Here is a 26,890-nt window from a genome sequence, read left to right as displayed (position 1 = left end):
GGTGCATGTGTCGTAAGCGATGCGTTACACCATTAGGTGAGATTCAATGCGTTGTACACAACGATATTAATGTTATGAAAGTTTTGACATTTTTTTCCCCTTGCAATTGTATCTTTTCAAGAGCTGTCCTTTCTCTAAGGTGAATACAAAACAAGAACACGTCAGGTTCCGGTGACCCGACCGAGCGTACAGTTTAGAGGCCGACCCTATTTATTGATTAGACTTAAAGCCAAGGGGTACATTAATCTGACAGTCGTTTAATAGTTACTTAATACAAGAAGTGTCAAATGAAAAGCTAATGCATAGAGGAAGCAAGGACGCATAAATGGATGCTTTCTACTTGTAATCTACAAAAACATACATATCCATCTACCTACACTATTTTTCCGTACATGGGACAGGATATTATAAAAATATTTCGACCGTATTTATTGGAAAATTGATATTTTTTACAGGATCTAAGTTTGCATACCCAAAATGTAATTCGATGCTATTAAAATAGTCTGTAAATCCGCAAAAGGTAGATAACCACGTACAGCGACTATTATGGAGGAGTAAAGAGTTACAGTCAATAGCTTGATAGGGTATATATTGTCTAGTCTTGTGGTCAAACAAAAACACGAACGTTAAGAAGCATTTTATTACGTAAATAAAACCGGAATGATCTTCACAAATTGTTGAATTATGAAACAATAAATGAATAAATAAATAAATAAATGAGTGATTGACTGAATACATGTATAGTAGAGCGAAAGTGATGCATTATGGTCAGAATCATTGAACAGATCTGTCCGTCATTAAAATCACAACCGTAACATCACGAACACTATGTGCAATGACCTGAAATACTAGTACATGTACACTGAACCATTTGCTGGAACATACTATTTTAAGTCATCCAACGGACGATACTTTATTTTACACATGATTTAGTCAAGCACCACAAGGTACTAACCCGTCTTAAATTATAAAATGGCATTAAAGGGTTTTCATTAAGTGCACCATCATGAAACCAGCCAGCAAAAATATGTAGTTGAACCATTGTTTCCAGAGATAAAAAACGCATAATAAGTTTTTTTTAAAAGTCAAACAATACAAAAAAAAACATCAAAAATTATAAATATATATTTTGATGATGTATTTTTTTATTTTGAAACATCAATAAAAAATTGTATAAATATTTAACATTTTGTTTTCTCGTGCAAGTGAGCTGAACATACTCGGCACGTTTCTCCGATTATAAATAATGAAGGCAAGTTCTGATTTAATCACCAGTTCTTAAATGTGCCCATGACACTGGATCAACGGACTTACATCGGCTTTATCTTTATTTTTATATGTATATCTTAATACCAATCATAAATCCACACGAATAACATATCGCAAAATACATCGATACTGTCCATATCCAATTTCAGAAGTATCATTGCGCGATGTTAAAATGACGCCATGAAACAAAACAGTGCGTCATTCAAACGACATTTATAATGAAATGTGTCTTTTAAGTTATGTAAATGATATAAGGGTTATTAGTCATGCGCTTTGATCCGTTATGTCGTATTCGACTCTCGTGGATCAAAGCGCAGAACTGATAACCCTATTATGTTAACGCTCTTTTAATAAGATTTTTGGACGGCTTATTAACACCGTGCAAGACACGACGGACGGACGGACGGACGGACGGACCCCGCTGTTGATTCATAACCCAAATCTAAGGATATTTCACAACTGAACAGGCAAATGTGTGATGTGAAGATCTCGCATTTAATCACACCACACTCTAAATGTAAATCAGTCATCGTTTAGCGCAAATCTTCACTCATCACAGCCAGATTCTGGTTTCCCGGACGAGCGAGACAAGAGTGCCCTGTACGGCATCTGTTTTGTGTTGCTGGGTGACCGCTCCTGACTAGAATATCCCTCGTCCGTGTGCTCTGGGGATCGTTCGGAGATTTTGAACAATTTGGGTTGTGAATTACTATTTATCTTAGATGATCTCGCGCTTTCTCTATCATTGTCCGGCAACGTTAGACTTGTCGCCTCTTCTTGCAACCCTTGCGTAGGGAATTTCGGTAAAAACACATCAACATAAACCTTTTTCTTCTTCGCACCTTCGTTCACATCATAAAATGTCTTTCCGGACTCCACGAACACCGCGCCTTCGTTAGTTTTCGGATTTTTCGGTATTCTCCGTTCAGTTGCCGGAGAAAGTTCCGGTGACGTGGGAGGCGCTTTCCTTCCAATGACGTCATTTTTGACATCATACTTGTGTCTACGGCAGTGATCGGTTAATGTACAATCTTCCTTGCATTTATCACAGAAATATGAACGGTCACTATGAACAGCCGGTGGTTCTATTCGACTGAACAGGTTTTCGGGAATTTTAATAGAACACTTATCACTGTCACTGTTGTGCCCAGGCTTCCCGCGTTGAGCCTGTCTCCCCACCAACCAAGCGTCCTTGTGACTTTTCACATGCGCAACAAAGTTAGTTTTCGTATCACCTCGATTTTTACAAATTCCTGCTATGATTTCTCGTTCCCCTTTTGTCAAATTCGCTTTATCGCGTATGAACATTCTTCCCGGATTTAGATGAATGCCGTCCGCGCACCAAGCCTTGTTTGCTTTATTCATCTTGCCTTTATGATTCACCGCGATCTTCTGATAGAAGGTAGGCATGGTCGAATCTTCGAATTCCTCGGTTGACCAATCGTAGAAGCCAGCCATACTGACCTGCGTCCTTGGGGTCGCTGTCATGGCGACGCGGGACTGGGCGGAGTGGATCCTTGGAGCCGGCGAGAACGCTTGGCGGCTGACGAACGAGGTCGCCGGGCGCCGGGTGATTAAAGGGGAGTAACTGTAACGACAAAATGCAGAGTTATTAATTAAGTGAAGTGAAAATTCATTGCCCAGCGTGTTGTAACAAAAACGTACGAACATATCTGGCATGATTTTACACAGACATTGTTTTGCAACATATAGTTCACTACAGCTTATAGCGCATTGTAGACAATTTCAATATTTTTTGTCTCTCTCTTTTCACACCAATATTGGATGTTCTATAATATAACCTTCATTTTCCTTAATAAGTATAAAACTGATGGTCTGTTTTTAATAAACTCATCTATGTCTATGAATTAACCATTTTTATGACAAAATTAATAAAGTGCATAGTGCAGTTTATCAATGAAAATGTATCTGATCTTTAATCTCTAAGATTTTTATATATCACATTTAGATACGTTTTTCAATTTATTGCTTTTAACGAAGATTTAAGATTAAGACGTGGCTTTAGAATTTGATACAATAGTTTGAAGATGAAACGAACCACCCCGCGTGATTATTCATCATAGAGATTATAAGAAATCTTCTTAGATTTCAAAAATAATTTTAAGATTCATTGTTTTGAAAATTCGTACCAATGGATTGTTATTACGAGACATTGAAGATTACCTTAATCTTGAACCAATTCTAAAGGCCATAATGTTATGACAAAATAATAAGTTGGTCAAATTTCATTTAGTGGATAGTTTTCGCTTTAATTACTGTTTGATGTGAAACAGTTATTTTTTTTAAATGTGTACAATGCCAGTCTATACCCATACATAAAGTGTGTTTTACAATCTAGCAAACATGCAGAGAAATGAAATAATGCCGAAACAGAGAACGATTTCAGCCATTTTTTTTAAAAACTTAAACTCAATAACTCGATATGTTTTCCCTGAAAATATCCAGCTTGGATCAATATTGTTCATGTGAATGTTTTTTTAATAAACATAATAATTAAAAGAAAAAAGTACTTTAAAATATTCACAGTATCATTCCCAATGGATTTCGTGCTTTATTTTATTAAAGTATGTACCATTATGTGTATGAATAACATATTCCTAAAGGGGAAGAAGTTGAATTTGGTTGCTTCATATGGATAAATAAATTAATTTGAAATCCCCTTGAATATAAGATTGCCGAGAGCATGGTGTTACTTTAAAGAGACACGCCTTTCTGCATGCATACTGAGTACCTTGGTTATACATACATTTACACTCGTGTCTTATCCCATTTACTATTCATAGTTGGCTAAAAATCACTTGATATTATTTTTCTTTTTAATAGAATATAGCTATATAATATAGGAAATTATGACTTCTAGTTCATACGTTATTAAATATAATAAGACAATATATTTAAGACAATATGATATTTTGTAAAAAATAGTATCAAGTAAAATACGTCTTACACTGAAAGCTGTGCTACGTATCAACAAGAGAGCTGAAGTAGCTAAACAAGCAGTCAAACAAGTAGTCAAACAAGTAGTCAAACAAGTAGTCAAACAAGTAGTCAAACAAGTAGTCAAACAAGTAGTCAAACAAGTAGTCAAACAAGTAAACAAGTAGTCAAACAAGTAGTCAAACAAGTAGTCAAACAAGTAGCTAAACAAGTAGTCAAACAAGTAGTCAAACAAGTAGTCAAACAAGTAGTCAAACAAGTAGTCAAACAAGTTGTCAAACAAGTAGCTAAACAAGTAGTCAAACAAGTAGTCAAACAAGTAGTCAAACAAGTAGTCAAACAAGTAGTCAAACAAGTAGTCAAACAAGTAGTCAAACATGTAGTCAAACAAGTAGTCAAACAAGTAGTCAAACAAGTAGTCAAACAAGTAGTCAAACATATCCATTGCAGTGTCATACCCCTTAAGTTACGTCGCACTTTCAAATATTAAAGTAATTTGTGTTAGTTTCTTTAAATATTCTGTAACGATTTCAGTTGAAATTGACTTATTAGCGTTGTATCAGTATTGCTAGTTTTACAAAACTATGTACCCTTAGGAAGGCATGTTAGCAGAAGCCCTAGGTGAACTTCAGCAAAAGTTGAGAAATATAAATATATAACTCTAAAACATAAAACACGAGAGTCGGTCATTACTCTGTAAAATACCATGTGAATATAAAAGAGGAACACTAGCATCCCAGGGTATCTTTATTTCTGGGTAAAATTAACAGTAACCAGCCCTTATAGCCACCACTCGTGTGTGGTCGGGCATGGTACGAGCTGTATCTTTCAAACTTTCCGTCAAATATCATAAACATGAGTACATATGACCGGACATGGTATGGTAGCTGTTGTACAACATCGTTAACCTACTTCCCCTGTATGTTCACTCACCCCCCCCCTGCTCTCTTTTCATACCCCTGTGTTCTCTCTAAATCACACCCTTCACCCTCATCCGACAGAAACTTTTGTAATTAATGTTTTCGTTCTCTTTCGTCCATTTCACCTACCTCGCATCCATTTAACTCAATCTTACTTCCCTGTCTGCCAGCTACCTCGCATCCATTTAACTCATTCTTACTTCCCTGTCTGCCAGCTACTTCAGATCCATTTAACTCATTCTTACTTCCCTGTCTGCCAGCTACCTCGCATCCATTTAACTCATTCTTACTTCCCTGCCTGACAGTTACCTCGCATTTATTTAGAATACGCATACATACTTCCCTGGCTGCCAGCTGCCTCGCATTCATTTAATTTAGACATACATACTTCCCTGTCGGCCAGCTACCTCGCATCCATTCAATTTACGCATACATACTTCCCTGGCTGCCAGCTACCTCGCATCCATTTAATTTACGCATACATACTTCCCTGTCTGCCAGCTACCTCGCATTCATTTAATTTACGCATACATACTTCCCTGTCTGCCAGCTACCTCGCATCCATTTTTTTACGCATACATACTTCCCTGTCTGCCAGCTACCTCGCATTCATTCAATTTACGCATACATACTTCCCTATCTGCCAGCTACCTCGCATCCATTTTTTTTACGCATACATACTTCCCTGTCTGCCAACTACCTCGCATCCATTCAATTTACGCATACATACTTCCCTATCTGCCAGCTACCTCGCATCCATTTTATTTACGCAAACATACTTCCCTGGCTGCCAGCTACCTCGCATCCATTTTATTTACGCATACATACTTCCCTGTCTGCCAGCTACCTCGCATTCATTTTATTTACGCATACATACTTCCCTATCTGCCAGCTACCTCGCATTCATTTTATTTACGCATACATACTTCCCTATCTGCCAGCTACCTCGCATTCATTTTATTTACGCATACATACTTCCCTGGCTGCCAGCTACCTCGCATTCATTTTATTTACGCATACATACTTCCCTGTCTGCCAGCTACCTCGCATTCATTTAATTTACGCATACATACTTCCCTGTCTGCCAGCTACCTCGCATCCATTTTATTTACGCATACATACTTCCCTATCTGCCAGCTACCTCGCATCCATTTTATTTACGCATACATACTTCCCTGGCTGCCAGCTGCCTCGCATTCATTTAATTTACGCATACATAATTCCATGTCTGCCAGCTACCTCGCATCCATTTAATTTACGCATACATACTTCCCTATCTGCCAGCTACCTCGCATCCATTTTATTTACGCATACATACTTCCCTGGCTGCCAGCTGCCTCGCATTCATTTAATTTACGCATACATAATTCCATGTCTGCCAGCTACCTCGCATCCATTTAATTTACGCATACATACTTCCCTGGCTGCCAGCTACCTCGCATCTATTTAAAATACGCATACATACTTCCCTGTCTGCCAGCTACCTCGCATCCATTCAATTTACGCATACATACTTCCCTATCTGCCAGCTACCTCGCATCCATTTAATTTACGCATACATACTTCCCTGGCTGCCAGCTGCCTCGCATTCATTTAATTTACGCATACATAATTCCATGTCTGCCAGCTACCTCGCATTCAATTAATTTACGCATACATACTTCCCTGGCTGCCAGCTACCTCGCATCTATTTAAAATACGCATTCATACTTCCCTGTCTGCCAGCTACCTCGCATTCATTTAATTTACGCTTACATAATTCCATGTCTGCCAGCTACCTCGCATTCATTTAATTTACGCATACATAATTCCATGTCTGCCAACTACCTCGCATCCATTTAGATTACGCATGCATACTTCCCTGTCTGCCAGCTACCTCGCATCCATTTTTTTACGCATACATACTTCCCTGTCTGCCAGCTACCTCGCATCCATTCAATTTACGCATACATACTTCCCTGGCTGCCAGCTACCTCGCATCCATTTTATTTACGCATACATACTTCCCTGTCTGCCAGCTACCTCGCATTCATTTAATTTACGCATACATAATTCCATGTCTGCCAGCTACCTCGCATTCAATTAATTTACGCATACATACTTCCCTGGCTGCCAGCTACCTCGCATCTATTTAAAATACGCATTCATACTTCCCTGTCTGCCAGCTACCTCGCATTCATTTAATTTACGCTTACATAATTCCATGTCTGCCAGCTACCTCGCATTCATTTAATTTACGCATACATAATTCCATGTCTGCCAACTACCTCGCATCCATTTAGATTACGCATACATACTTCCCTGTCTGCCAGCTACCTCGCATCCATTTAATTTACGCATACATACTTCCATGTGTGTCTTTCTAGTCATATGAACACTTAACTGTCTCCTGACTCTCAAGAAAACTAAAGAACTAAAATGACAAAAAGTTCTGACGATTTCATTGATGGTAATAAAGTGTAAACACTGCTGGCGTACGTTATAAGATGATATTGATGGTAATAAAGTGTAAACACTGCTGGCGTACGTTATAAGATGATATTGATGGTAATAAAGTGTAAACACTGCTGGCGTACGTTATAAGATGATATTGATGGTAATAAAGTGTAAACACTGCTGGCGTACGTTATAAGATGAATGATGCCAAATTGTATTTATATACCTTTTATGTATCGTAATATTCCATCATAAATATTATTTCCATGATATATAAATTATGTTGGCTTGTATAAACACAGTTAACGCTTTTGAAATCCTTTTAATATTTGTTTTGTCTCTTACTTCCAACGGACCTTAACCACTTCTTAACAACGAGTTGCAAGTTGAAAGTTAGTTCCCAAATACGCACTAGAAAACCCTTCAACTAACGAAACTTGCTACAATTCGGTATAGGTTTCACACTACTTCTTCCTAAGTCATATCGTATTATGTATGTATTAAAGGACGAAGCGTAACAATGCGCATTAAATGATCATTTCAATTGTTTGCCACTTCTTTACATTGACACCCATTGTCATGAAGATAAGTCAGACAAGAGGAACTCTGGTAATCCTATCCTCGCCTTATTGTCTCACGACACGAGCGTAATTAAGTATTGTATTTCTACAAAACAGTTGAAGGGTTCAATGTTGATCAATTCCAGGTTTGGGCTCAGGTCAGAGGTTTGACAAATACTGTCGTGCCAATGGATTGTAAATACAAATGTTTACCGTATAGTAATTACATTGGCGTTTCGAAGATATCCCGGGTTCGTAAAACATCTTATTATAAATGACCCAGGATGGGAGAGGTCCAGAGTATTCCAGTAGGAAGGAACGTTAGATTACTGGCATGCAGATCTTTGATACCAGTTAATGCAGATTTTGTTATGAGGTGGAACAAATAAACAAAATGTTTGTGCCAAGTATGATTGGCACGTGGATCAGATGTGTGAGATAATTAAGTACTGAGTGTTCGACCATAACACCAATGTTAGTTAGCTAGAAGTCAATTTCATTGAAGTTTTCATTTAGGAGTTTTATACCCTTCAAGACGCTCTCCTATCAGTGCTTTCAATGCACCTTCCATTGCCCTAACAATCATCCGGAGTAAGTAGTCAGTAAGATCGTGTGTTTAAAGTGTTTTGTTTTTATTTATTTTAAAACAATTGAGTTCTGCAATTAAACACTGAACTCCAATAGAATAAAACACCATGGTCAAGTGAAATTCGACGTATTTTAGAATGAAAATGCTTATTTTACGCCGAAAAATGCTCCACAACATCCCTAGACAATCACACATACTACTTGGCAAAGACATCATATCATTGGGTCTTATTTCCTGAAAATAAAGGCATTATTTGTCTTGAACTTATTTAGATAATACATACATAATGTTTGAAACGTCAAAAGATCATATACACATGATGATGATGATGATGATGATGACGGAAAGCCACCAATAAGCAATGAGAAAAGTTATATCTACTATCTGTGTATTATAAAAAATGCGTCCATTAGTAACAAAGACAACCAAAGTTTCCGAGCACAAAATTAAAAGGATCAATTGTTACCTTTATGGCCAAATAAAATTATACCCCCGAAACATCAATTCCGTCAATTGCACACCTTTGAATATTTTTTTTTCTTTTATTACTATATTATTTTTGTTTATTTACACATTTTTAAGACTTTGTAAAGCGTTCTAACGGGTACTTACTTAACATGAATATTAATCCAATAATTCCTATCTTAGTAACTCTAGCTATCCGTTGATAATGGCTTGATTGTCCATACCGAGTCCGATACCTTAAATGCCCTCTGCTCCATTAAGAAAACTATGCTAATAAGAAAATGGAACATTATCATTTAATTTAGGGCTAATGTCGCTCGTATAGATAGATATCAGACATTGTTGATAGATAGATATCCAAAGTTTGATCGAATATTGATTACACTCTGTTAAAACAAACAAATATTTCTTCTCTTGAGGTTATAAGCCTATGATTGGAAGAGACTTTGTCAACAGAAGCCAGCAGGATATATGCATATATACATTTTTAATGACCTACCCGATCTATAATGGAATGACTTTTCACGCCCGCCCCGTATTAAGACGTTGAACGTATAGAATAATTATGTGTATTTTGAGTTAATCACTTTTGTGTTTTCCAATCCCTGGGAATTTGTTCATATAGTTCACAATTGTGGAACTAACGATAATTTGGTATGGAAATATACTTCAATACACATGCCACTTTTTAAATCATATTTAACACTTCTTTTTATTTATTTTATTAATATGGTCACTTACTTCTGATAAATGTATTTCTTGGTCCAACATACCTTAAGCGTTACTTTGAATCCGATTTCAAGAATAGCCATAGAAAGGACACGAATCATCAAATATACCACCGTGATTGAATTTTCAAATTTCAACTATTAACACAACTCTAACAAACATATCTTTTGAGACATGCAGAACAAAGGAACACGATGAAATTGAAAGCGATTTCCCCTCTTTGTAGTTTTCGTGTATATTTGTCTTTTTCGTTTGGTCGAATTTAGATCATGTGTTCAGTGCATTTGAATTTATCACTGATAAAATACATCTAAATGAGTATTAAGGAAACACATTAGGTGGCATTGTTAAGAGCTTGAGAACCAATATTAATATGTCTCTACGAGCTCCGAGTCTATTAGCCTTTAGATTTATGACGATTTACATATGTAATTAAACATTTCATTCCTATAACTTCTTTATCATGGATTCGCTCTCTGCATCTGTAAATTGCCACAGACTTACCTACTTAATGCAATCATTAAAACGAAAAAGACATTAGGGTCACTTGAAGAAGCTAGATAATGAATCGTAAAAGCTTGTAAATGTATTGAAATGTTCAATAATAACCGGGTTACATTCGATTTTCGATGGATTTATTAATACAGATAGATAGCTGAATAGAACATTATGCAAATATAAATGCATTTTAAACGACAGAAGGAGTTTTAGCTTTTAGTATTACCATTGTCATATTGTCGCTTATTAAGCCCGTAATAGATTACATTAACTGTCTTATGTAGAATAAAAATTATAAACGAAAATGGCCATATATAGATCTCCATGACAAGGCCACACTTAATGAATATTTTGTTTGGCGTTACTCGCCGCCCACGTAGTGTTTCTGTTAGTCATATTGTTTTCGTTGTTCATTACCAAGGTAGGAAATTAAGAGGTTAAGGAGTAAAACAATAAACAACATCATTACAGTGTTTACATACATTTTACTTCATCATCATCATCATCATCATCATCATCATCATCATCACCACCACCACCACCACCACCACCACCAGATTAATACTACAATCGTCATTAAAGACACCATCAACACAATCAACGGCAACAAAATATTCGCGTTGAATTAAAACTCCAGTACCACATTCGGTAGATTTATCTTTAAAAACAAATCACTTCAAGTTTTGACATTATGATGAGCTTATGGTCAATGTCTCAGCAATCTAGTACTCTGAGTGTGTTTGTACATTCTGTTTGAGCGGGATATAAGATATCTTTGAATTTAGGTGAATAGTTTAAAAATCCAAATTTTGAGATTATCTTAGATCAATACAGTAATTTTACAATAATCACAAAGTGGATCACATGTCAAAGACAAACTTTGATAAGAAATTATAATGAATAGGACGTGAGACGACAATGGGGGTAACATCTTTCTCAGTGAGTTATACCACGTGACGAATTGCCTCATACAGGCTACGTCAGAAGGCAACATTTTGCTTTGAATGAAGACTTAAAACAAAGATAACTTCATTATTTCTTCACCATTTTAAATAAACCATAGCGCAGTCTACGCCTCTTACAGATCCCCGCCATCGGTATTTTACCAGAGTTTGATTGAGAGTTTAGTTTCCTAAAACACTTCGACAAAACTTTTCACAATACGGCCGTCTGACGGAGCACTGTCAAAACATTATTTTGGAAACAGGTTTGTTGAAGTGTTTGATGAAACTAATCACCTTTTAAAACTCCGATAATCAAACAAAGGTGGGGCTCTTTAAGCGGCATAGACTGCCCTTTGTTTTAATTAAAATGGAGTAGTAAATGAAAAGTTATCTTTGGATGATAATATGAAAGGGTATGCTACAAACAATGAGCTTAAATAATTACGAAAATAATGACGAAGATCAAGAAGAAGAAGAAAACCCAAATAAATTTAAACAAACCGCTTATGTATCCTATAACTGTCGACCATCAACTACCTCACAACGTATATAATTCCATCGCAATAAATGATTACATGAAATGATAAAAGGAACTACTTGTTAATACCTCAATTGTTGCGCGCGACATGCACGGTAGTGATTAGCGGACATATCAGCAGGCTGCGTAGTAAGCATGGTAATAATGGAATCAAACATGCAGGGCGTTGACTGGCTGTCAACATGGGCCTGACGCGAACAGGGAAAATGTCCATAACACATCGAGCAGCCAATTGTATAAAAGTTGGAAATGTTGTCCACAGGTTATTTTAGGCTAGTTTGTTCATTTAAATGAATTGATTGGTTAATATTAATTTTGGGATACATTTTGACCAACCCATAAATATTTTGGCCATCTTTATTCAAACCAAAGACTTTACCAGTTTTATGGAGATGTTTACTTAATCCCGAATAAAAGTGCATTCGTCTGCTGGTTTAGGGGTATGGTGATACTAAATCACTCCAAGTGTTGATGTGTGCTTGGCTTCATTTTGTATCATAAAGGGCAATGACTCTCTGTTTAGCTCTTACTTGGCAGTACACGAGTATGTGTTCATGCTGGGTAGCGAGTGGTAATTTAAAGATGTTCTACCATGTTCATCGCCATGTTATTCATTATAAAAACATTAACAGAAATTAATACGGTTCATTTTTATTCCTTACAGAAAACCAACTCGTGAAAGTCATTCTTTTCTAGTCGTGGCCCAGACTCAGATATCAATATCCGAAACAATTAATTACGCCGGCCGCTGCCAGCGCCGTCCCGTCCGTTCCGGTAAAGCGGGAAAACACAACGGTCTCATAAATGTTGTATGGGAGTTCCGCTGTGTTGTTTTCAGTTGGTCGTATAATATCATGACAAACAATAGTGTCAAAATTGCCTTATGAAAATTTTATTAAGATGAATTGTTTTTGACGTACGCTTGGGTGTACGGGTTTGTTTTGTTGGTAATACATACAAATATAAACAATGTAGATAGACTACCAATTACGAATTTAAATTAGTTTATTGCACTTCTATATTGTACACGTTCCTTTGGGTATACGAGCTGTCTAGTTTCTCTTCACGATCAAGAGAATATAAACTATTGACATATCATGGTTTTACTTAAATAAATAATCGTGTGGTAAATCGGAAACGCATTGTGTATGATATGGTAAGCGTCCCTTTTCCCAACATTAACTTCACGGGACATGATAAGCAAACGGATTGTACTTCAGTTGCACTTGGAATGTGTTATTATTATTATTATTATTGCACTGTAACGCCGTATGTTGGCATCATCATCATCATCATCATCATCAACAACACCACCACCACCACCACCACCACCACCACCATCATCATCATCATCACCACCACCACCACCATCATCATCATCATCATCATCATCATCATCATCATCATCATCATCATTACCTTCTGAGAATAAATCACGACATTCGAATTTCATGTTTCTTTGATGAAGCGATGAACTTTTTAGGCGATATCTTTAACAAAACGGACATTCTTACGATGTTTATATTGAGACTTCCATTCAAGACATGATACACACTGTCAATATGACCATGTTTGACTCATACACGAACACCTAAAATTAACTAGTTCCTATCTTGTAATCAAATATTTAGACACAATGAAATGCCGTTGGATATTTGGTATGGTTAAGACATAGTATTTCAAAGATAAACAGTTATCATTAGTGTGAAGCTAGAATTAAGGTGAGTTAGGTCAATGGTCACCATGATTTTTAAACTGAGTAATTTTGGAGTCGCAGTCCTTGCTCACACAGGTCAGAATGTGAGTTATCCGGGCCGATTAGATCCGTTGGTATACAGACTGCTTTGCACGCAAAGTGTCCAGGGTTCGATCTTCGATCTCATGGCGCTATACTTTTCTGATTCCGTGGGATTAAAGTAACAGAAAGTAGTGCAAGTAATAGTAAAGTATAACGTGCACATGTCTGGACAAAGGCAACATATCTATCACCACGATGAGTATTTTTTTAAAAATAATGTACGGAAAATATTAAAATGGCAATAAATACCGTCATGCAGATGGAAAACGAAGATAATCACCCAATACTCGGGTATTTTATGACAGAACAGATTTAACTGAATCGATTCAACCAGAAGTTGTTGAAGGCATTGTACGTAAATCAGCAAATTATCATTCTTTAACTAAAACATATCGAGGTATCGCGTGCTGAACTTAGCATATTTGACGTGTTTTTTTTCTTCAATATTTCATTTATGTATTTATTCAGGGTCCACTGTAAGCTCATGACTTGCAGGATTGTTTCTACGTTGACAGTGCATTATTTATATTTGTGCCATCAATACCATATATCATTTCCATCCAGAGTATCTAATACAGTAAGATTTTATTTAGCACTTGATTCGAATTGTTTAGTGCACACACTTAATAAGGCGATATAGTGCTGTGTACGTAAATAATCATACTCTCTTCAAACACCTATATTTTGACACTTCAAATGTAATTTATTTCACGAGTGGATGTTTGTTCAATCACTCTTCTTTAATATAGTTTTTGTCTTGTACTCATATGCGGCAGTCAGAGATTGGGACTTTCTTAAAAAAATATGCATGTATGTACTTATGCTGCAATCTTTTCAACGATCTTATCATACAGTCGCTTTCTCAAACCAATATATCTGTTTAGTAACACCATCTATTTCGACAGTAATAGTTGTTTCTTTTACAGTTCAAAAATAGTTTATTTGATATTCCAAGCAAACGTTCAAGATTAGAGTCGAACCCCATTGGCTCGAACTCGCTTGGCTCGATCTACTCCATTTATTTCTACTGAATGTAAGCATTCCCGCTTTGCTCGAATTTCACGAGGCTCGCGGTATTTTCGCCGGTCCCTGGTAGTTCGACCCAACGGGATTTGACTGTATTTGCAATACTGCCTTAATATTTATTTGCAACACAAACAAAAAATCTTGATCTTACGGAACGTGTTCGTACCCACGTTATTAAGATGGCCCCAGGCCCCCATATCAGGAAAATACTCAAGTGAAACCTCAATCTCATTCTCAACATTTTTCCACATGACAGTATGACATTATTTGAAATTACTAATGTGTTACTATTTTTAAAAGCACATCCTCTTGTGCATAATGTTGATTAACATCATCGCCTATTATTCTAAATACAAAAGGTACTTGAGTAAAACTAAAAAATAATTAACTGGACGCAAGTACAATATTTTCCTCTCAAATTATTATTCTATAAAAAAATGACCAAATATTTTAATCAACATAATATTTTAGTGTATTTTATTTTAAAAAAGGGTAAAACATTTACAATTTTGAATGATATGATGCTGTAATTTAATAAAATGAGTTGAAACTGAGATTGAGATTTGAGTTTTTTGTGATATTGGAGCTAGATATGCAATGATACCAACAATAGCTTTCATCATGTTGCTGCCATCTATGGTTGTAGTAGCAAAAATAATAAAGTCATATGATGCACGAAAGATAAACTATGGTTAACACTTTTATAAAACATAATTAATTATCTTCTCGCACTGTCAACGACAATCAACATATTGAGAATAGCAAGTTAAATAGACGGTAAGGTGTATACGCGATGCCGTGCACAATATTCACGATAAACATTTTTGTTCATATCTTGCAATTGTGAAAATTGTGATTTTTGAACCGTTCAGTCAAATAGAGCACATTGTTGAACTGTTTTCATAAGTATAATAGCTCTCACCTTATCTGCATGGTGTGTTCTCGGTTGGGGAAGGGGCGTGGCCCGGAGGAGTGGCACCGCCCTACCAGACATACGTCCATCACGCCGGAAGTGAAGAAGGGTTGCACTGATGCTTGGATGAGACTAGTAGACGACAATCAGAGTTGCGCAGACACTGGCTTCCGGTTGAGAGTGATATCAGAGTTGCACAAATGCTTGTTTCCAACTGAGACTCCGGCGACTGCAAGTCGGGGAGGCGTTCGCATTGACGGCTCCGTCTGCTAGATAGTCAGTTGTAACGAGCTGAACAAAGACTCATTGACACGTGCAATGGTAGAATGTCAAAACGTTATTTTTCTGGTATCCGTGATGTCAATCCAGTTGGACGTCAAATCTGTCGCGAACTCCCGGACCGGAAGAATGGACAGGCGTCAAAAACACTTTTTCTGTAATTAGATGAAGAAAGTCATTTATTTTCTATTTTTGTGTAGCAATTCCAAACCTATGTGACATTCCTCGTTCTAAAACTATCGTCCAGAACGTTATAGCTTATTGCAACCATACGAAAAAATTGAGCAGTTTTAATACAAAAACATGTATGAATCCAATCAAACATTTCAATCTCAATTGGCGTTTGCAGTTCAAACATGCGTTTTAAGTATGTCTTAATCAGTAAATGTGTTTCGTTCGAATGATGTCCACAATTATTGTGATTGTGTTTTTGAAAGGCAGATAACGAATCTCCCTCTTCTCGACTGGAACTTATTAGCAGCAGCAGACAGAATACCGTCAATAAAAAAACTCCGCGATCATGAATGCAGTTCTAGGTTTGATGGGTTCGCCTCCATAAAAGTTAATGACAGGGAAAACATAAAAGGAACAAAATGTCACTTCCCCTTATCTTTTTGTGTTTAACGACTTAAGTTATCGTTCTCTCTTTCGAATATTTTACTTCTGGTAAAGATTTATTGAATAAACAATTGCCTTTTGCTATAAATGTTCGTTTTTTCAGACTTTAAGTATCTAGTTCTTCAATAAATTTGTTTAATTCAAGAACGGCATGAAAATGGTAAACACTGAAAAACGCTTTGTAGCAAGAGAGACCATTAGTCAGACGAGCAATCTGGTCCCTGATATGACCTCAACATATTAGGATACAAGGAAACAAACTGTAGATACATTATTGGACAGAGGGGGGAAGAGAGAGAGAGAGAGAGAGAGAGAGAGAGAGAGAGAGAGAGAGAGAGAGAGAGAGAGAGAGAGAGAGAGAGAGAGAGAAAGAGAGAGAGGTGGGGGGGGGGGGGGAGAGGGAGAGAGAGGTGGGGGGGGGGGGGAGAGGGAGAGAGATAGAGAGAGAGAGAGAGAGAGGGCTACTTGAAACACCTGCAAGTCTCACTTTCCCAAACAAGCTTTAGTTTCTTATTTATAAGCTAAGCTTTCTATTATAGTTTGGTTGAAGCTGTGTTGTTTTCCCAATTAGCTACTTCTTTGTATTTAAATTAAGTATAAGCATGTCAAATGAAATAATACACTTATACCTGTTGAGCATAAGCTAACCTCTTGAATGAGAGGTGCAAACCTATACAACCCTGTCAGAACGAGTAGGACCCACAACCTCCTGAGTGAGAGGCGGACACCTATACAAACCCGTCAGATGGAGTAGAAACCACACCCTCCTGAGTGAGAGGCGGACACCTATACCACCCCGTCAGATGGAGTAGAAACCACACCATCCTGAGTAAGAGGCGAACACCAATACCATCCCACCAGACGGAGTAGGACCCACAACCTCCTGAGTGAGAGGCGAACACCTATACCACCCCGTCAGATGGAGTAGAAACCACACCCTCCTGAGTAAGAGGCAGACACCAATACCACCCCACCAGACGGAGTAGAAACCACACCCTCCTGAGTGAGAGGCGGACACCTATACCATCCCACCAGACGGAGTAGGACCCACAACCTCCTGAGTGAAAGGCGGACACATATACCATCCCACCAGACGGAGTAGGACCCACAACCTCCTGAGTGAGAGGCGGACACATATACCACCCCGTTAAACGGAGTAGGACCCACACCCTCCTGAGTGAGAGGCGGACACCTATACCATGACACATATACCATCCCACCAGACGGAGTAGGAACCACAACCTCCTGAGTGAGAGGCGGATACATATACCATCCCGTTAAACGGAGTAGAAACCACACCCTCCTGAGTGAGAGGAGGACACCTATACCATCCCGTTAAACGGAGTAGAAACCACACCCTCCTGAGTAAGAGGCGGACACCAATACCACCCCGTCAGACGGAGTAGAAACCACACCCTCCTGAGTGAGAGGCGGACACCTATACCATCCCACCAGACGGAGTAGGACCCACCACCTCCTGAGTGAGAGGCGGACACATATACCATCCCACCAGACGGAGTAGAACCCACAACCTCCTGAGTGAGAGGCGGACACCTATACCACCCCTTCAGATGGAGTAGAAACCACACCCTCCTGAGTAAGAGGCAGACACCAATACCACCACACCAGACGGAGTAGAAACCACACCCTCCTGAGTGAGAGGCAGACACCAATACCACCCCACCAGACGGAGTAGAAACCACACCCTCCTGAGTGAGAGGCGGACATCTATACCACCCCGCCAGACGGAGTAGAAACCACACCCTCCTGAGTGAGAGGCGGACACCAATACCACCTCACCAGACGGAGTAGAAACCACACCCTCCTGAGTGAGAGGCGGACACTATACCACCCCGTCAGACGGAGTAGAAACCACACCCTCCTGAGTGAGAGGCGAACACCTATACCACCCCACCAGACCGAGTAGAAACCACACCCTCCTGAGTGAGAGGCGGACACATATACCACCCCGTTAAACGGAGTAGGACCCACACCCTCCTGAGTGAGAGGCGGACACCTATACCAGGACACCTATACCATCCCACCAGACGGAGTAGGAACCACAACCTCCTGAGTGAGAGGCGGACACATATACCATCCCGTTAAACGGAGTAGAAACCACACCCTCCTGAGTGAGAGGAGGACACCTATACCATCCTGTTAAACGGAGTAGAAACCACACCCTCCTGAGTGAGAGGCGTACACCAATACCACCCCGTCAGACGGAGTAGAAACCACACCCTCCTGAGTGAGAGGCGGACATCTATACCACCCCGTAAGACGGAGTAGAAACCACACCCTCCTGAGTGAGAGGCGGACACATATACCACCCCGTTAAACGGAGTAGAAACCACACCTTCCTGAGTGAGAGGCGGACACCAATACCACCCCGTCAGACGGAGTAGAAACCACACCCTCCTGAGTGAGAGGCGGACCTCTATACCACCCCACCAGACGGAGTAGAAACCACACCCTCCTGAGTGAGAGGCGGACACCTATACCACCCCGTCAGACGGAGTAGAAACAACACCCTCCTGAGTGAGAGGCGGACACCTATACCACCCCGTTAAACGGAGTAGAAACCACACCCTCCTGAGTGTTAGGCGGACACCTATACCACCCCGTCAGACGGGGTAGAAACCACATCCTCCTGAGTGAGAAGCGGACACCTTTACCACCCCGTCAGACGGAGTAGAAACCATACCCTCCTGAGTGAGAGGCGGACATCTATACCATCCAGTCATACGGGGTAGAAACCACACCCTCCTGAGTGAGAGGCGGACACCTATACCATCCCGTCAGATGGAGTAGAAACCACACCTTCCTGAGTAAGAGGCGGACACCTATACCAACCCGTCAGACGGAGTAGAAACCACACCCTCCTGAGTGAGAGGCGGACACCTATACCACCCCGTCAGACGGAGTAGAAACCACACCCTCCTGGGTGAGAGGCGGACACCTATACCATCCCGTCAGACGGAGTAGAAACCACACCCTCCTGAGTGAGAGGCGGACACCTATACCAACCCGTCAGACGGAGTAGAAACCACACCCTCCTGAGTGAGAGGCGGACACCTATACCATCCCGTCAGACGGAGTAGAAACCACACCCTCCGGAGTGAGAGGCGGACACCTATACCAACCCGTCAGACGGAGTAGAAACCACACCCTCCTGAGTGAGAGGCGGACTCCTATACCATCCCGTCAGACGGAGTAGAAACCACACCCTCCTGGGTGAGAGGCGGACACCTATACCATCCCGTTAAACGGAGTAGAAACCACACCCTCCTGGGTGAGAGGCGAACACCTATACCATCCCGTCAGACGGAGTAGAAACCACACCCTCCTGGGTGAGAGGCGGACACCTATACCATCCCGTTAGACGGAGTAGAAACCACACCCTCATGAGTGAGAGGCGGACACCTATACCACCCCACCAGACGGAGTAGAAACCATACCCTCCTGAATGAGAGGCGGATACCTATACCACCCCACCAGACGACGAAGAAACCACACCCTCCTGAGTGAGAGGCAGACATCTATACCACCCCACCAGACGGAGTAGAAACCACACCCTCCTGAGTGAGAGGCTGATACCTATACCAGCCGGTCAGACGGAGTAGAACCCACAACCTCCTGAGTGAGAGGCGGGCACCTATTCCATCCCCTTGGACTGAGTAGAAACCACACCCTCCTGAGTGAGAGGTGGACACCTATACCACCCCACCGGACCGAGTAGAAACCACACCCTCCTGAGTAAGAGGCGGACACCTATACCACCCCGTCAGACCGAGTAGAAACCAGAACCTCCTGAGTGAAAGGCGGACACCTATTCCACCCCATCAGACGGAGTAGAAACCACACCCTCCTGAGTGAGAGGCGGACACATATACCATCCCGTCAGACCGAGTAGAAACCACAACCTCCTGAGTGAGAGGCGGACACCTACCACCCCGTCAGACCGAGTAGAAACCACACCCTCCTGAGTGAGAGGCGGACACCTATACCACCCCAGAAACTACAACATCCTGAGTGAGAGGCGGATACCTTTACCACCCCGTCAGACCGAGTACAACCCACACCCTCCTGAGTGAGAGGCGGATACCTATACCAGCCCGTCAGACCGAGTACAAACCACAACCTCCTGAGTGAGAGGCGGATACATATACTACTAAACATCTTTCACCACCAATGAAAGGCAACGGTTTTAAAGAAGAAATGAGCCTCGGTGTGGGTTAAAAAATGTATGTATATATACAGGAATCCCAAGTACATATTTTAACAGACTTTGTAATGGACCAAAAAACTCAAGCTGATGGTACATACGAAATGATAAAGCTATAAGGCCTGTTGGGTTCTGTTTCAAATCAGATACTAGTGTTTCTACTAATTGAAAAATATCAATACGAAGCTTCAGGCCAAATTTCAAAGACATTTGCCAACTGGTTGCAACAGTATAATTATAAAAAATAGTAACGAGACTCAATAAAAATATCCCCAAACAAGCTGAAGAAGAGAGGATTAAAACGATCGAATATTGAATATAAAAAACGCCATAATTTACCTGCGAATCGCTTAATTAATTTCTCGGATGCATAGAATGAAAAAAGGTGCACAATATTCCAGCGGTTCGTTAAGAATCCTAATTACCACGGAACATCATCACATTACCGGTGCCTAACAAGACCGGTATATCGACCAGAAATCACACACAGACGTTGAAAGTGAAACGATAAGCGCACGTCCATCGTTTACTATAATTCGTTTCCACTAAAACATCCCATACAAAACACGATAGCCCTATACAAATAAATCATTTTGTTTTATGAAGCAATCAACAGATGAGAATCGATCATTAATATTCCGAAGTATCGATCTTGTTTTAACATCGTTCTCCAGTTTTCTTAAAGGAACATATCGCGTAATAAATACAAAAAAGTCAATATGTTTAAAAGTGTTGACAGGTTGTGTGCTTTGGGACATATTAAGTTTTTACCGACAACATGTATCGACATACATCACACATATGACAAAATAACAATAACAACAACATCAACAACAACAATATCAACATAAGCAGATAGTGGCGATACCGGCACTACATGCACTAATATATGCTCACAGACACGGAACCGAGGCTATATGAGACCAGCAAGAGCTAAAAAGAACAGAACAGTTCACAACCAGGGGCGGATCAAATTTGACTTTAGAGGGGGCCTAACTTAGGGGCATAACCTTTTGTATAACCCACCATAAACTTTTTTTGCATTAAAATGTTTTCGGTGGGGGGATAAATGTTAACAATTTCCAGTCCGAAGTGCATTTTGGGCATATTGTATTACTTTATTTTCCCTACATTACAATATAAAATAAACTTGGACGATTTGAGGGATGCCCCCCCCCCCCCCTTCACACACACGCACACGCACACGCACACACACACACACTGTGCCAAACGTGGAATTCATTTGATATATTTTGCCTCCAAACAAACTATATTTATGAACGTTTTTGAACAATGAAATATGTGTACAAAGTTTGAACAGTTTAGCGCCCCATCATTTAATGTTCCTTCTTAATCATTCTCAATATTTACTAGTGTTCCTTTAAGAAGGCTCGTAATTAGTTTATTATTGTTGATTCATAATAAACAAAGGATGGGGATAAACCAGACATCTCACATCGCCATTGTTTGTCACGACGATAGGCATCAAAAGACTACACTGACATTTCAACTCTTAGGCCGAACTTAACAATCTTGAGTATGTTAAGTTGGTTGTAGGTACGCTTAAATGCCATATACGGCAGATGTATTTTTAATATATCTTCATTACCTTTCGTTAGTTATTCGAAATAAGCCGATGAAACAACTACAAAAAGATATCGAGTCTTATTTAAATGACTGAATAATTTTATTTAAATACTTGAAGAGTAAGTTTCTAAACCTAAAGCTGCACTCCTACAGATAAAACGTTTTGACAATTTTTTTATTGTTTTGTCTTGGAACGAGCCATTTTTTTATGAAAATCCATAGAAACCAGTTATAAGACTGCTGACAAAAAATTAGATCGCAGATTTTTATATTTAAGTTAAAAAAATGTTTTATGCATTTTTCTTAAGCCATAAAACACGTATTTTCGAACGGAAATATGAAAATCTGCGATCTGATCTTTTGCAATGTTATATCACTGGTTTGCAGATATTCACGCAAAAAATTGCTCTTTACAAGAGAAAAAAAGTTGTAAAAATGGTAAATCTGTGAGACGGCAGCTTTAATGCTAAAATTAATTAATGAACAATATAAACAATACTCGATGATCAATAACCAGCATCATCACAACATTAAATCCACGAATGCCATTCAAACTTGAAACTATTTTACTCCCAATGTAGTTCAAAGAAGGAAGTAAACATGTATACCATATAAGTTATAAAAAATCATATTAATTTAAGGTTTGCCTTTAAGGCGTATGTTTTTCTATCAAGAAATCTAATAAATTACCCGCACTCATTATGATAAGATGTTTTTGTGGTTAGATCATATTTAGTACAATTCTATTTAATTACCGATCGAAACGCGGGATTCGATTTCATATTTAGCGGCTGATAAATGAATGGTAATTAGATCGTTTCCCGTCCCCTGGGTGGTAAGACAAGAGGTATTATGTTTGCTTTTTTATTCTAATAATTAATGTTATAAATATTAACCGATTATCTTGTATCTTCATTTGAAATAAATAAAAAATGACTTACATTAACAGTAATACTCGCTCGAGTAGCTAACTCCTCCACAGACTTAGAGCACATTAATATATTTGAAACATTTCGAAAAGAAACCTAAAACTTCTATTAAAAATGTAATCTATGTTACCCAACTAGCAATAAAACTATTGCAGTCAGCATTTTAACACGACCTATCTATTGTTCAAACACTCAACTCGTATACCGCCAGGTTCATATGCCATAAATAATGGGGCCTTAAAAGCTTTAGAACATCAGGCGCCGCAAAGGAAATAAAAAGGTCCCCCTAAGCCCCGGTCTTACTGTTTTCTTTGCCTTTCTTTCGCCTTTTTGACTTATTTGTCAAATGTTCAAACTTCAGCGTGTGTGATTTCTATCAGTTTGAGCTTTAAATATTACAAGCGCCCGTTTAAGTTGCGAGTTCTGCCTTTAAACTAGTTTTAGGCCTCAGACAAGGAACTATTAATAATTGAATATATATTGTTTTGAACTTTTAACAATTCTACATTGCATCCATCGCAAACATGTCTTTGATTGCTGAATGTTTTGATTGGTAAGCAGCGTACAAATGATTCAAAGAATAACATTTTTAGATCATTGCAAACATAAGAAGCGCATAGAAAAGAACTGTATATGTAGGTATTTGCAAACTTATGTTACTGTTACGCCATTCAATTACAATTATATGATTTTTTTGCAACTTAAATGACTTACACATGATTCAAATACATGCTAACATAACCAGCGTATTATGATTTAAATATGAAATAATCAAATAGATGTATTCTGTAGATCTTTACAAATCCTGAGAATCTTTCCATAATCTGATTTACGATGGCTTCAAAAGTATTTTTTCTCAGTGATACCACGCTAGACATTAACTTAATACTTACATGCACTTCAATCTCATACGTATACAGTAAAGCATCCCAATCTAAATCCACGATGGTCGGCGTAAGAGTTTCATTTCAAATGAAGTAGCACCACACAATCATTATGTATTTGTATGGTATGTTACTCATACCCAATAATTGTTCATCAAAGTTTACCCCCCAAAACTTGACGTTTGTACCTTCGAACCTTTCGTTAATTCCACATTGATCGACATTCGATCTGTATCGAACTTTTATTATTTCAATGTTAACGTTTCATATAATATTCTTTTCATAAGTTCAACAATAGTATCGTTATCATCAAAAGCACCACATGTTCTGATTGACTCACTTTGAAGGGTTATAATGATGCTTGAAAGAAAATGAATTTAGATTGCGAATTTTTTGATATGGATATTGTTATAATACTGTTATGAAATATTTTGAGCGAAGGGATATTATAGAAAAATTAAAGCAAACAAACATTCCATCTTTGATAAGAGCTTGCAATGACAGGGTCGAGGACTTATATAATGCACCTCCTGACACGGGTGACAGGTACTCGATTTGGGGATAAACTTAATGCTGTTTATATTAATAAATTCCGTATGCATATCAAGTCAGATTTTGATGCATACGAAAATCACGGCATATTGTGTTTGTAACTAAGCTACCCCGGGCAGTTCTTGTCGTTTCATTTGCAGAAAAATCGAGACCTTGGTCTTATGTTGTCGTCGTCGGCTTAATGTAAAATCTTAAACATAGATATATAACAATTCAATCTACTCATATGTGAAGCAACGGCCATTACTCTGTCGTGTTACGACTCTTGTTGAGACCCCCTCGTTACGACCCTTGCTATGACCCCCTTATTGTGACCCCCTTATTATGATCCTTACTAGGACCCCTTGTCATGACCCCCTTGTTATGACCCCCTTGTCATGACCCGTTGTTGTGACCCCCTTGTTATGACACGTTGTTATGACCACCTTGTCACGACCCCCTTGTTATGACCCCCTTGTCATGACCCGTTGTTGTGACCCCCTTGTCATGACCCCCTTGTTATGACACGTTGTTATGACCCCCTTGTCATACCTCCTTGTTGTGACCCCCTAATAATGATCCTTGCTCTTACCCCTTGTCATGACCCCCTTATTATGACCCGTCATGACCCCTTGTTGTGACCCCCTTGTAATGATCCTTATTATGACCCCCTTGTCATGACCCCCCTTGTTATGGCCCGTTGTTATGACCCCCTTCATATGACCCTTGTTGTGACACCATTGTCATGACCCGCTTGTTGTGAACCCCTTGTTATGGTCCTTGCTATGACCCCTTGTCATGGGCCCCTTGTTATGGCCCCTTCTTATGATCACCTTGATGTGACCCCTTGTTATAATCCTTGGTCGAATGAGTAAAACGGACGAGCGATGGCTCGTGGTGTTTTAATTTAGCTAATTTAGCTCCGAAGCCTGCATTTTCTCTCCATGTTCTGCATCATATTTAAAACCCGCAGAATAAACATGGTCCTTGTTAAGAAGCGCCTTGACTTAATAATTGCATCAAGAGAAATAAAGAAATAAGATTGACTATGTTACACATCCGTCTTTTATAGCTAACGAAACAACCCAAGTACAATACATGACTGAAAAGGTGTTTACCTGATAATGGTTCACTGTATAATCCATTCTGTTCCGTGAATGGATTTTCAAAATGTATTTTAACTTCACGTGCAGCATCGGCCTCACAGCGTTATCAATTTCACACTAGACATATGCAATTGTGCATTAAACTGTTATGCAAACCACACATTACAAGCGAAAGCTTCACGCAGACAGACGATTATCAAATGTTGCGACGACAGACAATGTAAATGGAGCTGTGTTTGTGCTTTAAAGGGTGGTTTCCACATAACTTTGTGCGTTTATACCATACAATGGGTCGAATGTTTATAACTGTGTTAAAGGTTACGATGTTAACATCTTTGTTGTTAACTTTCATATCTTAACTGTTCTGCAGAAAGTGGAATGTTTACACATGCGATCTGCAGTACTTCTTATAAGATTTGAGACAACTGTTTCAGCTGTACTTGTTTTGTTCAAATGTATGAGCGCATCGAAACATATTTCAACTTTTAAAGTTATCAAAGTTGTTAACATTTCAATTAGTTCAAATATTCGGCCCATTATGCATACACTTTAACACGTGCATACACGTGCACTAGTGGGTGCGGAAGGCCAAAAATTAAACGTCAAACGTTCATGTTTTATTTAGAATTGAGAAACAACCTTTTCAGGAGTGACACATACATCGATCGATGTAATAAGGCGTTAACCAAAACTTACAAAAGCAGGTTTTATCAGAGATTGGATAAAAAAGCATTTGCATTTTTTCGGAAAAGTCTGTCGACAATATAAATGCCTATTTATGTCAAAATGTCCGAGACTACAGAATCAATAATGTCCTGTAGTCTCTTGATGATATATTTTCAAATAAGAAAGGTATTTAACAATATAATGAAAGTAGTGGATTGAATTCATTTCCTGGTTTATATATATATATATATATATATATATATATATATATATATATATATATATATATATAAATATATATATATATACAAAAATGCAAATATATTTCTTAAAATAGCTGAAATCATTTTAAAGCCACACAACATTGTTGATTTGGAAGTCTTAAATATTGATACACTAAACATACCAATTTCCGAAAAAAA

General features: G+C 38.8%; 1 protein-coding gene across 6 annotated transcripts; it reads right to left on the bottom strand.

The window, feature by feature from the left end:
* Positions 1-626: 626 nt before the first annotated feature.
* Positions 627-25,908, bottom strand: LOC128238742 (uncharacterized). Of its 6 annotated transcripts, none has more exons than XM_052954954.1 (3): positions 25,815-25,908; positions 15,653-16,077; positions 627-2,857 (listed from the first exon to the last, which is right to left on the bottom strand). In XM_052954954.1, exons 2-3 carry the CDS (start codon positions 15,730-15,732, stop codon positions 1,816-1,818), a joined length of 1,122 nt encoding a protein of 373 aa, XP_052810914.1. In that variant the 5' UTR covers positions 15,733-16,077; positions 25,815-25,908; the 3' UTR covers positions 627-1,815. The 6 variants fall into 6 exon arrangements, with proteins under 6 accessions (XP_052810914.1, XP_052810915.1, XP_052810916.1 ...); XM_052954955.1 differs by lacking the exon at positions 25,815-25,908 and adding an exon at positions 21,105-21,304; XM_052954956.1 differs by lacking the exons at positions 15,653-16,077; positions 25,815-25,908 and adding an exon at positions 11,870-11,968.
* Between the last annotated feature and the right edge of the window lie 982 nt (positions 25,909-26,890).

Source organism: Mya arenaria, chromosome 6 (assembly GCF_026914265.1).
Source record: "Mya arenaria isolate MELC-2E11 chromosome 6, ASM2691426v1".
In the NCBI taxonomy this organism is placed as follows: domain Eukaryota; kingdom Metazoa; phylum Mollusca; class Bivalvia; order Myida; family Myidae; genus Mya; species Mya arenaria.
Note: the sequence above shows the minus strand (reverse complement) of the source record. Positions and strands in the feature narration are given on the sequence as shown.